The 14939-nt window shown below is 51.3% G+C and overlaps 4 protein-coding genes across 4 annotated transcripts; 2 read left to right on the forward strand and 2 right to left on the reverse strand.

Annotated features, from left to right (window-relative positions):
• Positions 1 to 315: 315 nt before the first annotated feature.
• Positions 316 to 3912, forward strand: BU24DRAFT_404315 (uncharacterized protein; the record flags this gene model as incomplete). The annotated part of the gene is made up of 1 exon (XM_033525635.1): positions 316 to 3912. The coding sequence occupies one exon, from the start codon at positions 316 to 318 to the stop codon at positions 3910 to 3912; it is 3597 nt and encodes a 1198-aa protein (XP_033389627.1).
• Positions 3913 to 4038: 126 nt separating this feature from the next.
• BU24DRAFT_416948 (P-loop containing nucleoside triphosphate hydrolase protein) lies at positions 4039 to 5418 on the reverse strand. The gene has a single exon (XM_033526590.1). The coding sequence runs from the start codon at positions 5284 to 5286 to the stop codon at positions 4327 to 4329; it is 960 nt and encodes a 319-aa protein (XP_033389628.1). The 5' UTR covers positions 5287 to 5418; the 3' UTR covers positions 4039 to 4326.
• Positions 5419 to 5992: 574 nt separating this feature from the next.
• On the forward strand, positions 5993 to 7858 carry BU24DRAFT_404317 (uncharacterized protein; the record flags this gene model as incomplete). The annotated part of the gene is made up of 1 exon (XM_033525636.1): positions 5993 to 7858. One exon carries the CDS (start codon positions 5993 to 5995, stop codon positions 7856 to 7858), a length of 1866 nt encoding a protein of 621 aa, XP_033389629.1.
• Positions 7859 to 10585: 2727 nt separating this feature from the next.
• BU24DRAFT_18465 (uncharacterized protein) lies at positions 10586 to 13429 on the reverse strand. The gene is made up of 7 exons (XM_033521655.1): positions 13152 to 13429; positions 12607 to 13097; positions 12259 to 12550; positions 11874 to 12205; positions 11730 to 11818; positions 11478 to 11682; positions 10586 to 11430 (listed from the first exon to the last, which is right to left on the reverse strand). Exons 1-7 carry the CDS (start codon positions 13293 to 13295, stop codon positions 10791 to 10793), a joined length of 2193 nt encoding a protein of 730 aa, XP_033389630.1. The 5' UTR covers positions 13296 to 13429; the 3' UTR covers positions 10586 to 10790.
• Between the last annotated feature and the right edge of the window lie 1510 nt (positions 13430 to 14939).

Raw genomic sequence — 14939 nt, forward strand, 5'->3', positions numbered from 1 at the left:
TGATAGCCTAGCGGACATGGACACCGTCCAATGGTCTTGTGATGTCTCGAGCGCCATTTGCCATTATGCCCTCGATGTAGCTAGATGGCAGTCGATTCTCCCTTCTGACAGCAGTGTTCTCGGTTTATTTTTGTTTTGATCGTGCACTGGGAAGAATTTAGCAAATCAGCTATAACTAAGGAAGCCTCATGTCTTATCCAAAGTCTTGGGCAGCTCTCCTTGTTGTCACTCTTTGATACTGACACACTCATTCATTCTGTTGGACAGGTTTGTCCAGTCTCTCTTTTATTGTTTCTTTCCTGACGGCCTTCCACCATGGTAAGGGGCATCTTCGTCGGGGCCCTGCTCACGCAGGCCCTGAATGCCCAACTCTTGCCTGCGTTCCCTGCCCTTCCAAGTACTCCTTCTTTGGCCGCCACGCCTCCTCCAGCTCCCTCTGTAGCTGCTACGGCTGCTCCAGCGCCGTCTGCAGCTGTACCTCCTCCAATCTTGGGCGCACCACAAGGCCCCCCTCCCCCTCCTGCAACAGGCGGATTATCACCCATCGTAGCTCCTCCTCCGCCGCCGCCAATCGCAGCTACACAGCAGTCCATTCCTACCCCTGCTCTTGCTCCTGGTATTCCCAGCATTCCTGCTCCTCCTCCCACTCCAGCAGTCCCAAGTAGTACGGCTCTACCGAGCACAGCTGGCGTGGCTGCTTCTGCTTCTGCTCAGGCGAGTTTTGGAATTGGTTTGCCTCCGTCCCCAGGTCTACCTGAGCTGGCCGCATCCGCGCAGGCCCCATCCGCAGAGAGCGTACCAATTCTGGCAACTGCGCCAGCTCCTTCTGCTGCTGCCCCAGAGCTACCTGAAGTGAGTGCATCTGAGCCTGAAGCGAGCCTCGGACTGCCCGCAGAACCATCACCCGAAGCTCTGCCATCGGACAGTTTCGATACGGCCTTTCCAGGTCTTCCAGAGCCAACTGAAGAGCCCTTTGGAACGGTACCTGAGGCGAGCAGCCCGCCGCTCATTCCCGGCCTTCCTCTCCCATTCCCTGATTTTCCTCTACCTGTTCCAGGACTTCCTAGTCTCGGGCCGATCGCTGTGAATTCTGAGGTTCCACTCGAGGCCGACGTATCTGTTGTAGCCTCCGCTGAAGCATCGCTTGAACCATCCGTTGAACCATCGCTTGAACCAGCCATTGAACCATCCGCTGAACCATCTGTTCCACCTTCCATTGTACCATTGGCCGGAGCAACACCTGCGGCATCAGCGATTCCCCTCCCTCCAGCAATTCCCCAGGTAACTCCAGTTGCAGGACAAACTAGTTTAGCTGTGGAGGCACCGGTGGTCCCTGTAGCGAGTCCGATCGCCGCAGCAGTTTCTGTGGCCGCGCCTGTACCACTCGTGGACGACATAACTGCGGCAGCTAACCTTGCCGCTGCTCAGGCCGCTGCTGAAGCCGCCAATCTTCAGGCTGCCGCTGCCCAGCAACAGGCTGCTGCTGCTGCAGTCCCAGGTGACTTTGCGTATGGATCACCGTACGACCCTTACCATCCTTACGGTTTCCCTCCAAGCTGGTCCTCCGGCTTTTTGCCCAACGGATGGCCATACGGACGCCCGTATAGTGATAAATACAGCTGGGAAGATGCCGACCCGAGGTACGCCGCCGATGATGACTATGGCTACAAATACTACGGTAAAAAGGGCCGCCACGGCCACGGCAAAGGTAGTTATGGCCATGGTGGTCACTGGGGTCGTGACGAAAGCTACAGCAGTTCTTACGACGACGAGGAGTGCCCTGAATGGTGCTCTAAGTATGACTGGGATGATGATTACAGCTATGGCGACGACGACTACGGCTACGATGATGATTATTACCGCCGAAACAAGCGCAGTGGTGGATATGACTACGAAGATTCCTATGGAGGTGACTATGATAGCGACTATGATTCTTATGGCGATAAGAGTTATGATCCTTATGGCGACGAAGGATATGATTCTTACGATGAGAAGAGCTACGACCCATATGGTGATGATTCTTACTCCAAGAGCTACGACGAGGAATACTACCGTCGAGTCAAGCGCAGCGGCTATGATTATGAGGATTCCTATGGTGGCGACTATGACCCATATGGCGAGAAGTCGTACGACTCCTATGATGGAGGATATGATCCGTACGGTGAGAGCAGCTACGACTCATATGGTGACGATTCCTACGGCGATGGCTCCTATGGTGATGGTGATTATGATAGCTACGACCATTACCGTGCTGCCAAGCGTGGCGGCGGAGGTTATGACTATGATGGGTACAGCGATAGCTGGTATGGTGCTGGTGATGGCGTGGATTACGGCTATGGCTACGACAAGAGCCGATATGGCGACGACTATGGTTATGGCTATGATGATTCTTACGGCTACGATGGCTACGGTGACAGCTATGGAGACGGCTACGATGATGGCTATGGCGACAGCTATAGCGATGGCTACGGCGACCCCTACGGCAGTGGAGGTAAAGGAGGCCACGGTGGCGGCAAAGGTGGTAAGGGCGGATCCGGAGGCGGAGGCGAAGGCGGATCTGGAGGCAAGGGCGGCTCTGGCAGCGAGGACAACAGCTGGGAAAAGGGCGTCGGTGGATTCGGCCCTGACAAGGAAAGTGGTGGTGGCGGCCCTCCCGCTGGTGCTGGTGGCCCTCCTGCTGGTGCCGGTGGCAAGCCTGAATCTTCTGAGTCTGAGGGAAGCAGTGGAAAGCCTGAAGAGTCCGAGTCCGAGTCCGAAGAAAAGCCCGAGGGTGAAGAAGAGTCCTCTGAAGAAGAGTCGAGCGAGAGCGAGGAAAGTTCCAAGAGCGGTGGAAAGCCTGAGCGCCGCCGCCGCCGCGTCCACGCCCGCGATCTTCCATCTGCCAATAGTGCCTCTGGTACCTTTCGTGCTCCTCTAGGTTCGAACTTTGACTGGCCCTCCAAGGACTACTCTTACGATTCTTATGACGATGACAGCTACGGCGATGGAGATAGGAGCCGGTGCCCGAGATCTTGCAAGGCCAAGTACGGAAAGGGGGGTAGCAAAGGTGGCAAAGGTGAGCATGGAGGCAGCGGAGGTGGAGGTGGAGGAGGTGGAAAGCCTGGTGGTGAGGGCGGTAGCGGAGGCGGAAAGCCTGGTGGTGAGAGTGGCAGCGGCGGCGGAAAGCCTGGTGGTGAGAGTGGTAGCGGCGGTGGAAAGCCAAGCGGCGGCGGCGAGGGAGAAGAGGGCGGTTGGAGTGGAAACTTGAGCGGTGGAAAGCCAACTGGCGGCGGAGGAGGTGGACATGGAGGTGGACATGGAGGCTGGGGTGCTTCATCAACATCTTCATCGTCATCATCTACCAGCAAGTCCAAGACCAAGACCAAGTCTTCCAGCACCAAGACGTCGACCAGCAAGAAAGCGACCAGCACCAAGTCGTCCAAGGGCAAGACATCAACCACGACCACGACCAAGACTACCTTTGTGACTGTCCCTAAGAGCACTTCAACCGCTGCGTCTGAGACTAGCACAAGCATTGACTTTGTCACCACATACTCCACAACCACTTCAACTCTTGTGGTATGGGAAACCCCTGCCCCTGAGGCCGAAGAGACGAAGTCCAGCGAGGATAGTAGCTCATGGACCGGCGACACTCTCGATGAGGTTTGCCCCAAGGCTTGCGATCCTTTCTCATGGGATACTGGTTGCGACAAGACTACCACTGGCTGTGTCACCACTGGAGGAAGTCAATACTACTGTGCCTGCCGTGCTGGCTACAGAGCTGATGGACACAACGCCAAGGACTTCAGCAAGCAGATCCATATTGCAGGACAGCCATACGTCTACGTCGCTCCTGGTGTTACCTGCAACACTCTCTGCGGTCCCGATGATCAAGGCTGCAAGGAGGTGATCGAGAGGCCTAAGTGCAAGTAGGCAAGTAGGTGAACATAAGCAGTGGGGAATATGTTGAAGGTGACTAGAGACGGGTAAGATATCATGAAAACGGTTTCATTTGTCGATCTTCAGTTGTTGTGGAGGAGGTGTAGGAGTTGTTTGTCAGAGGGAAATAATTTGTGTACTTGAAATTCATTCGGTTTCTTGGATGTAATATTTTGATATGATGCCCTGCTAGCGTTCTGAGTGCCATGTCCCATTCTACTTTGTGACAATGAAAGCATTTGTCTCGCTGCCGACATTGATGAGTTTTGATACAGGTTTGTTCGTATGTACATCTCTATGCGAATTGGGTGTGACGGCAGTAGAGTGTCACATTGTGAGTCTAGATATCAGATTTGATTTAATGTCGCCATACCTGTCAACTTGAAATTTTGACATTTACATTGCTGCTTATTTTCGACTCCGAACATCATTAACAAGTCCTGAAACAATAGCATCGAACATCGGGGCCAGCGAGCAACTGCGGTACTTGTCTACCAATAAGTCTTGTTTTCCCACATCTTGATTCGTTTCCACGCTCATATCTCTCCCAGCTATCACCGTACCGGCCGGGTAGGTCGGTCTCGTGCCTTCCTCGATCAACATGACGAAAGCAGGGTCAATCGGCACACTGCCGAGGAAAGGGACTTCAAATTCGCGGGCCATGACCTCTCCGCCACCCTTGCTGAACACATTCGTACACTCTGAGCAGTTCGGACACACGAACCCTGCCATGTTCTCTACCACACCGAGCACCCTGATTCCCGTCTTCTTGCAGAAATTGAGCTCCTTTTTCACGTCTGACACAGAGATGGCTTGCGGGGTCGTCACAACAACGGCGCCTGCAAGTTGGTTGGGGGGTGCTGTGGGCGATGAAGTATTCTTGAGGAGGGTCTCGAGCAGAGAGATGTGCTCATCAGAAGTACCAGGCGGAGTGTCGATGAGGAGATAGTCGAGCGAGGGCCATAGCACATCGCTCAGGAACTGTCGGACCATAGCTGTCTTCTTGGGGCCTCGCCAGATGACAGCGTCATTGCGCGATGCTAGGATGAAACCGAGGGACATGCATGAGAGGGGCCCTATTTGCCTTGCTGATTCAGCCGGGTCGGTTGATGTGGGATGATGGTTCTGGAGAGTTTGGCCGTCGTGCACTGGGACGGGTATCCAGCCCCCGGGGGCTTGTCTGACTTTGGAGGATTCGATGCCAAAGAATCGCGGTATGGAAGGTCCGGTGAGATCGATATCCAGGACGCCGACGGAGTGGCCTTGTAGCGAAAGTGTGAGGGCGAGTTGGGTTGTGATGCTGCTTTTTCCTACCCCACCTTTTCCGGAGAGCACCAGTAAGATGTTGTTGACATTATCGAGTCCCATTGTGGCCAGAGAGTCCTTATCAATCCGGCGTGCGTAGAGGTGATTTGGCGGGCAGGGAAGTTAAGTTGGTGTTGAGGTTAATCATTTATGCTGCCACTTGAGTCAATCGAAGATTTCCGAATCTAATTCGAGTTTGAGTTGCTTGGAAATCGAGTACAGCGGCGGTCGGCCGTGGCGCCGTTGAACCGGAACCAGAAAGCAATGAAGTTGATTGGCTGGAGCTGGAGATACACGAAATCACGTGTCGGAAGCTTGGGCCATCGAGTCAACCCTCGCGTTTCAACATCACATACCACGCCGCAATCTTTGACTGAAGATTCCCATTTTATACTGACAAACATCGCGATAATATTCGAGGAACTCCTTCATAATCATCTATCACTGGTTCTGGCTGTGTTCTTCTGTCGTTTCATCTGATTCAAATTGAGCCGCAAAGCTCCGCATGACACCTAGGTAGTTAGGCGCCCAAAGGTATGTGGGTAGAATGATTGCGGCACCGTCTTGAATGTCGTGTTAAACGCAGGATGAGATGAAGCTTTACTCCAAATTTGTACTCATCGAAACTTGACGACCTCGAGACTCCCATTTTGCAACACTTCTTTTTACCCGCATACAATTTCTTGAAGGCTTCTAGAAGCCTCGCCAACGTCGGCTTCCTGCCGGTACTCCGACGATTACCTATCTAGGTGGAAAAGCACTTTTCGATATGGCTCCATCAACACGACGTTCCAGTCGACAAATGTCAGCCAACAACCCTACACACACAACTAGGCCAAGAAGGCATCGAACAAGCAAGTCAGATAGCAATCCATATGCGTCGTCAGCTGCACGACAGGCCAGGACTGCAATCGCGCCAGGAGCCTCTGCACGGCAGAAGAGAAAGACAGTTGCTACAAATTTGCCTGAGGACGCAGACCAAATAACAGAGGATGTCCCCAAATGCTACCTGGAGAGCCTGCCAGATGAAATCCTTCTACGTATATTGTCACTTGTCCCGGGTTACCCCTTCCAAAAGCGAAAAGCCTACTACAACATGTCACTGACTAGCCGCCGACTCAACCGTACAGCGAACAACTTTCTCTATGAGTGGTTCAACGGTCGCCTGAGTCCAGGCCGCTCAGCAAGATTTTTGAAGACATTGTTCGCAAATCCTGAACTTGCTCGCTTTGTCAAGAATATCACGTGGCAATTGAATACACCTATCAGCCATTCAATAGTAACAGCAGCTCCGCCCCAACCTACTTCCGCAGACTGTCGGGCTCTACGCGAAAGTCTAAAAGCCCTAGGTGTGACTGATCGCTCAGCATGGGTCAAAGACTTCTCATCAGGGCAATCGCCAGATCTGCTCAGGTTAGCTATGCTGCACGCTCAAAACCTTCACACTCTCTGCATTGAGGATGACACCCCAAACTCATACTATGCTCAATTTTATCCATCACGCATAGATTACACGCCAAAAATCATCACCATGTTGACCAACGGCTTGACCGACCGTCCCTTGTACGCGCAAAGATTCGAACACCTGCGCATCCTACGTCTACGACTAGCTGGCATGACTCTTGAGCAAATCTATCCCGTTCTTCGTCTACCTATGCTCGAAGAGTTGCTGCTCCAGGAAGTGCATACGTGCCCCATCACGTTCGACAAAATTGAAACCGATACCCGATTCTCATCCGTTTCTCGTCTGATAATCTTGCATAGCTTCATCGCCAGCTCAAGCCTTGCCATTCTGATGAATGCATGTCGTAGCTTGACACATCTCCATTTCGTGTACACAGCAACAGCCCACGCATGGGGTACTCACACGCATCAAGTGAATTACACCACACTTTACAATGCATTAAAACAGCACAAGGATACCCTTTGTTTATTTGATTTTGATGACAACGCCAACAGGGAGCCGAACACTGTTTTCTACCCTCGAGGGCGTTTCAGCTCCTTTAAAGAATTTCCTGAATTGACCACTCTCGCTGCGCCCTTCGAAGCATTTCCGGAGCGTGCTCTGGATCCGGAAGGCGACGATAGTGGTTCCGACTCTGATATCAATAACCTTTCCATACATGAAGACATCGAGGTCAATTTTCCTTTGCTTCTACCTCCGGCACTAGAGCGACTAGCTCTGACTGTCTTCGAGGAAGAGCAACACACAGACAGATGTTCAGACTCACTGTACGACCTCTCACTCTCAGTTGAGAAGGATTTCCCAGACCTAGAGGAGATCATCGTGCGCGTCCACCGTTCGGTCGACATCAGGGGCGTCGACTTCTACTCCCCGAAATGGTCTTTTCGAAACCAGAATGTGTGCTTCGACGTCCTGCAGGAAGGCATCGCCGAGTCGGACATGATCCACACCGAGGACGAAGAAGACTACGGGTCACCCGACAGTCAGGAACTCGAGGAGCCGAGCCACCCTGTCTTTGAATTCAACGAAACAGCGCTTATCCATGCTCTCGCTGCTCAACCCGCGGTCATGGACGCTTTAGAACAGCTCTTAGCTCAGCAGTCTACAGTGCCCGAGGCTGGTGCGACGACTGCAGATGGGCCGAATGGGAATGCCGCGGCAGACCAGTGAAATACAAATTGATGAAACAATGATATGCATGAGCGGGACGACACCGCCAAGTACTGAACTTCGAAACAAATTAGACCCATGCCCATTTCAAGTTCAGCTGAAAGTAAACACGACACAATCAGCCTTACCGGAGTGACCTCCTCACATGGCTGCTCGTCGCCATTCGACAGCCCATCACCACCCATCCCCGTTCAAACGAATTCCGGTATGCAGGGTCCCATGGAAATCATGTATTACGCATGCGGGCAGTCTGGCATACTGGGTATTGTGCCACCACAACTTCCCCGGTCCGAAGCACCCAGGACTTCTTTCCTAATGGAGGAATCATGATCGACCAAAATTGACAGATACACACCCATATCTTTTCGGAGGAGATCATCTCTCAAGGGCGTCGAAGGAGTTTATTCCGGCTACGATTAACGGTTCTGCGAATGTTTTAGACTTATATGTTATTTCCCATGTTAGGTTCGATCCTTTTTTTTATCATGGTCGTCGTAGTTAGTTATTAACGAATGAATGATATGAATGGTAATGCTTTAACGCTTAATCGACTGCTCTGGATTATGCTGTGATTCGGGAGATGTTTTTGGTGAGCTTGAATTGGGAATGCCCTTGATTTGGCTGTGTCCATATGAATCCTCAGGCTATGGAGGATTTGGAAACATTCACATCGCAGGGTGCTAATCAAGCATGTGCCACGATGTAATGTGATTCGAGTCATCAAACTTTTGTGTGAAATACTGGGATTATCACGCACGGCAGCACTGGCCAATGGCGAAATGTTCGACTCAAGCTTATCTTTGTGACGTACTGTACATATGTACTCGACGAATAAAGCATTCGCAGGATTTATTCATGTCTCAGATTATTTAGGCTTCAGGGAATCTCTGGCGAGCGAGCATCCCGCGTGATTGTTTTCGAAAGTAGCACGCAGCGTCGATTTTCCACGGCATGATGGCAATTTCATCGGTCAGATTTTGGTGAGGGGAAAAGAGAAATAACGGAGGCAAATTGCGATAGCAGGTTGTGTGATATGTTACAGGGGGCCAGCCAGGCCATTCCTGCTATGTATTCATGTCTGGCCGAAAATGATCGGCACACCAACTATGGCGATACATCGGCATGACTATTTCGAACCCCAGGAGATTTACATCGGGAACAGCCACTTATTATTATTCCCGTGCTTTGAATAATTCACCAGGTGAGGGCAGAGAGCCTAGAAGCTAGAAGCATGCGCAAGGGTAGCGGATGCCGCTGTTGCCGTTGTTGCGGCATGCACCTCTTCGCGAAACACTTTAGTTACAAGCAAGAGCGCTTAGAGTTTGCGGCTATTTCGAAGTCCCGAGAACCGCTCCCGTACCGTATGGGTGAAAGATACGTTCGGCAGCAGCGATGGAATATTAGGCGAATGGAAGCATGCTGCCTTGGTTAGAGGGCCCTAGTTTGAGTCCATCGGATCTCTAGTGATTAACTCCGTAATTGACACTTTTCTGTGCCTGCAGACGGAGTGTTCCGTTAAGTCGAGTGGAGTGGATGGGTACGAGGCAGGTTGACGAAGTGTGCTGGGGTGGGATTTCTTAACCATGCTTGGAATGCTAGTCTACGTCTGTCAAGATGAGCGACGCTCTAAGGTCGGCCGGAGAATTGCTCCATCGAGCAGCGGAGCAGCTTTCCGATTGAGTTCTATAAGCCAGTGCTAATTTGGTTCAATCGCAGCGAGGTGTACGGTGCATGCATATAAGGTTTATCTTGTCCTCTTTCCCGCAAGGTAACCTCGTATTTAGACCGAGAAAAATGGATCACCCAATTTGTATCCAGCACAGTGAGTACACTACTGTATCTGTAGACAGCTATTCCTAAATTTCCATTACTTTTATATGATTGCTTCGGCAGTAGCCGTACGAGGAAAGCGATGTTATCATTTCGGGTTTGGAGATCGTCCGCAGGTATGTGTTGGAAAATCCTCTACTATTCGGCCGAGGTTGGCCGGAATGGCTTTCGATGTGAGGACATGGATTACAAACGTTGACACGAATGGTTCACGAGACGAGTCTCAGAAGCGTTGATTAATTAGTAGTTTAGTACATGCCTTGTACAAACCTACCAAACGGCAAATGTGGCTTTGGAAGTTGATGTGGCATTGAGAGGCCTCTGCACACAGCTCCTCCACACCCCAAAGTTTGGCTGCTGATGCTTACATCACCACCCAAAGAGGTCTGTCGCCGAGGATCAAGACCAAAAGAAGCCCTTGGGTCCCCACCTGTCGTATACCCCAATTCGCAAGGCTTCTGTGCCCCATCGCATATCAATTACCACACTGAGGTCATACTCCTGTGTGGGCACAGGGCCTATCCAGAAGAGTCAGGTGGTTGGAGTCCGCGACTCCGCATGCCTTTGACCGTGGCCCTAGAGCCAGCGGTGTCTCCACCCAGGGACAATCGAGCGTATTGTAACTGCAGCCTTGGGAAGATACAATATCCGGGAGAAAGTGGCGTTGCGAGTTCTCGTGGCTTGCATACATAATGGGGGTAATAATGTGAATGTGGAAGTGTGGGTACGGTGCGATCGCTGGGCCGGAACGACTTCGGGTCATCGTGCAAGCAAGTGCACGCGGATACGCGTCCAATCGGAAATTGAGGTCCGGCTTCCTTCGGCCAGGGCTGTCCTTAATTTTCCTTTTCTTCGTTCGACGATGAGGAGAACAAGGCAACACAAGCAGCCAACCGCAGGGCGCCGATAGGAATGGGAAACCCCGTAAAAGGAAATTTGCCGAGGAACTGTCATCGAAAATATGCGAAAGTTTATCTTCCCCTCTGTTGCATGGACAGCAAAACAGACTGCGCTTGTCGAATTCGCCAGGGAGCACGTAATCTGGATGCAATAATGAAACTGCATCTGGAGCGATTTTGATGCCAAGACATTGTTGAACCGTCTAGACCTCTTCAGGTTTCACAATGTCGCTATTGCCGGATGTCGCTCTGCTCGAGTCTCTGCTGGAACGCGTTCCCAGTGCAAGAGATTCATCCCACTGGCTTATGATGCTGTCCATTCGGGCATTGTCAATGTCCAACGCAGATTTCCTGAGGTCGGCCACGTATTGGCTGCTCACCGAGGCGGCAGCTTTCTTTGTCCACTCATCGCTTTGGTATAGGTCCAGTAAGTCGAGCATATCCGGCGGTAGCCTCATTTCTAGCGACAGGCAGGTCTGCGCAAGAACGCGGAAGAGAACCTGGGCATAGAAAATAGTGTGGGACAATGCGGACAGAGCCCGAAGGCAGGTAAGAAGCCCCTGATAGGCAACCCCACCTTCTGGCTCCCGCCTGAGTTCCTCCTCCAGTATCACTTCCTCAAGCGATGCGAAACTGGTAACCATGACTGGATGTAGGACATAAGGTATGGCGTGTTTCCACCCATGGTGTATCTCTTGTAACGTTAGAAGCTGGCGGATCTCGGCAATCGAAGCGGAGGTTAGATGACGAGCCCGGTCTTGATACGATCGTATCCGTTCGATTGGGCTGTCGCGGCTTACGAATGGTTGCACAAGCCTTATGATAGTGATGTGGTATACCATCCTGTGTCTAGTCAATACTAATTTGCGCATCTACATGAGATGACTTACGCGGTCAGAAGATTCTCGGGGGAGGGGTTTGCATGCGGTTCGATTGAAGTTGGCCTGTTGTCATACCAAAGCTTCCAGCGGTTGTAGAACACCTCGACTTGTTCTGGTTTTGGGGGGATTTCGTTGTCATTATCATCAGCCATACCAAGATATTTTCCACAGTCGAGTAGAATAACATGTCGTGCACATTCAGAACGAAACAGAGCTGGTTAGACTGTCAGCAACTGAATGGGTTTGTTGAAAAGTTCATACCTTCAGAATTAGGGGTATCGTCGTAAGGAATCGCGAGCGGAGGTTGAGATTTTATGAGAGCTGGAAAGGTAAACGTAAAAGACATGGTTCTATCCCGCAATAGTCAGTTAAATTCGAAAGACTTATTCTCATTGACGAGCTCACAGTTGGAAGTTGAACAATGCCCAAGCAGTTACTGCTCGCGCCTTCTCCCATCTTGCAGAAGACACCGACGAAGACTTTGGTGAGCTCGACGTAAGGCGGAACAGGCCGAGATCACGTCCAATCCGGCAGGCTTCTGCCAGCATGGTGTAACCAACTTTGTCTCGGCCGTGCTTCCCAAGAACGAGATACAAACACATTGCAGCCTGTAATCTAGTCAAGCTGTCTTGACCTTCTCCTGCTTCCCAAAGCGCTTTCGCTTCCTTGTAAAATCGAGTTATTGATGAGCTGTCGGAGAACGGTTTAGACCTATCCTTGACCTTGGACGATTGGAACTGTGGCAGGAGTTAGCAAATAGAAGATACACACAGAGATCAAGAAGTCCTACACTCGCAGACGCCATCATGGCATTCACTAACAATCTTGAACAAAAGTCAGTCCTGCCGCTCGCCATATCATCTAAGAATATCTCCCAATCGAGAAAGTGATAGAAGCGATACTCCCACCGATGCCATGCAGACATGAGATGCACCAAAAGATTGGTATCATCTGTGGCATTGGTCCAATTCCTTGCTGAGTGAAGTCGCACATCGGCTGGAGCTTGGGATTCCGTGAAACCAGGTTGATGAATCATTGCCTGTATGGAGATGGGGCGAGGACGTGATCCTTGGCTATCTAAGCTATACTCGGTCAAATCTCATTGTATGCATTCGATTACTGGACGCTCAGAACTTACTGTGCAGAAACATCGACATCGGAATCATGTCTTCGCCTTTGACTTGATGGTCCGTCTGACGAGATTGAAGGAAGACGGCTGCCGATGGAGAAATTGCTTGACAGTATGCTTGGGTCATTACTCGAAGAGTCGAGGGCCATACGTAATGGGGGTAGTGTTAAGGATTCAGGTCGGTGAGCTAAAGATGGAGGTAATGAGTGTTGCAATGACGGATCCCCATGGCGCACGAAGTCGGCCAAGTCCTGAATATGCTGTGTAGGAGTCAATGAATCGGGAGGATCAGATCGTATTCGTCGGAATATTTCCATAGCCTCTTGCTCAGGCCGGAGTCGAAGGAAGTCGTAGACCTGGCGCAGGTTTGAAAGCTCCCCTTGCATTTCCTCATTTTTCCTCTTCATTGCCTGGGACGGCTTCTCATTTGGCCCCAATTCGTAAATACATTCTGTGTCCTTTTGCGTGCAGCAGGTACAGATAGGCCGGATGCCATCGCACTATTCAAATTGAGTAATCTGAAGATTTATTCGTAATATGCGATAAGCCCTTACCTTGGATTTCCGTTTCCGGCAAGCAACGCAGGCACCCAATGTCACTGTTCTCTTTGGCTTTTGTGTTAGAATTGGTCTACCCTGTGGATGTGACGGTTGCTCCTGATCCATTGGCGCGGGCTGAAGAGGGCGAAAGTTTGCCATATTATCGCTGGTGAATTGGAAAGTTGGACTTGCGGCAAGTGAGCATTGCGGGACGGGGTCATGAAAGGAACGGGGGGTTGAGAGGTCGAAGATGCGCGAGTCAGTGGCGGTCAATGTCAACAACTACCAGGACCCAGCATTTTTTTGTGAAAGGTTATGGCGACGGTGCCTGTGATGGGGAGGAGAGACAGGGTTTTCGGTGGGGAAGGCTTGCCGGCGCATTGGCTGCTATGGCTTGCAAGGAACTTGACCCTGACTGAGGAGACGACATGGGATGGGGCAGGGCCAGAATGCATGAGCGACGACTTCCAGATGGTACCCTCCCGACAAGCGTAGTAACACAAGCTATGAGTAACTACCAAGCGGAAGCACCCAAGTCCCACGTCGTAGGCTCGGTGGCTCGGTGGCTCGTACCCTCACCTCCCAGACGAGGTGAGCATTCAACAACCACCAAACGACTTAGTGATCAGCCCGCTTGTCGACCATCGGTCCGCGGACTGACGGACTCCACCCCGCCACCAACGACGGCCATCACTACTCGTTGTTCGTCATGCATGCCATGATAGCGGTAGAGGGGTTTTTATTCTCCCGTAGTTACTGTATCTCGGTCTGACAGTTCGTATGCAAATCAAGTGTTGTTGTAGGGTAATTCGCGGCTAGGCTTACCGGGCCCCTCCGTCCACTAATGCCCAGTGGCCCTCGTCTGGTCTCATCTACGGACATTGTTCCGTCAAGCCACATTGGTACTCTTCCCATTCAAAGCCCTTTGGAGATTGCACGGCAGCCATGGAGCTTCGCGCTGGCCCAAAGGTGGGATTCGTGTCAGACAGCCATCAGTATTGCGTTATGCTAATGGCGCAGGGTCTTCAAGCGGCATCGCTTGCAAGATGCCGCATGTTCAAAATTACTATTCAATATTCACTCCCTGACGTAGTACCACCACTTCTGCGTCGGAATCTAATCCGGAAGGATAAATCGATTCGCCTGGGCGCACCAAATTGCGGTTGTGCTCCTCTCTCTTCTCTCTCAATAATGATCGACAAGGCGTAGTGACGAGCGTACAAGTGTGTAACCGTGGGATGTCGCAGATGCCCCCGGACGATGTATCTGGTGAAATAACCAGACCATCGGGTTTGTGAATATGGTTGCACTAAACAAATTCAGATGCAGATAGAGCGTGCGCGTCAGATGCCAGGATCTGAGCATTCGTGAATCCACGCTGCTGGGCTACTATCCAGACAGGGCGGCGCCTAAAAGTCTGTTTCAACGTCACCAAAAATTGAGTAGAGCAGAAACATGCCGCTGTTGCCGAGTACAAAATCTTGATAGGTCATCACTTTCACGACATTTGTCCATCAGTACGACCAAAGCCTGTGTATTTGACTGTTTATGGGCGCATGTGTAACGTACTGAGGGAACAGGAGAGAACATGATGCAATCAGGACGATCAATCTTTTGACCGAATCTTGCAGGAGGCAAAATGAAATGCGTCATGTCAGACTGTATTGCTCATGGGTGTCTGCCTTCCTGCTTCAGTCATTTCGTTTCAAATGGTGGGCGAAGACATTACACGGAACAGTGAGGGTGGCTCCCAATACAGCCCTTTTTGTCGCCATTCGGCTGCTCTGGGCCTCAACGCTCTGT

The sequence above is a fragment of the Aaosphaeria arxii genome (genome assembly GCF_010015735.1).
Source record: "Aaosphaeria arxii CBS 175.79 unplaced genomic scaffold BU24scaffold_1, whole genome shotgun sequence".
NCBI classification, from domain to species: Eukaryota; Fungi; Ascomycota; class Dothideomycetes; order Pleosporales; genus Aaosphaeria; species Aaosphaeria arxii.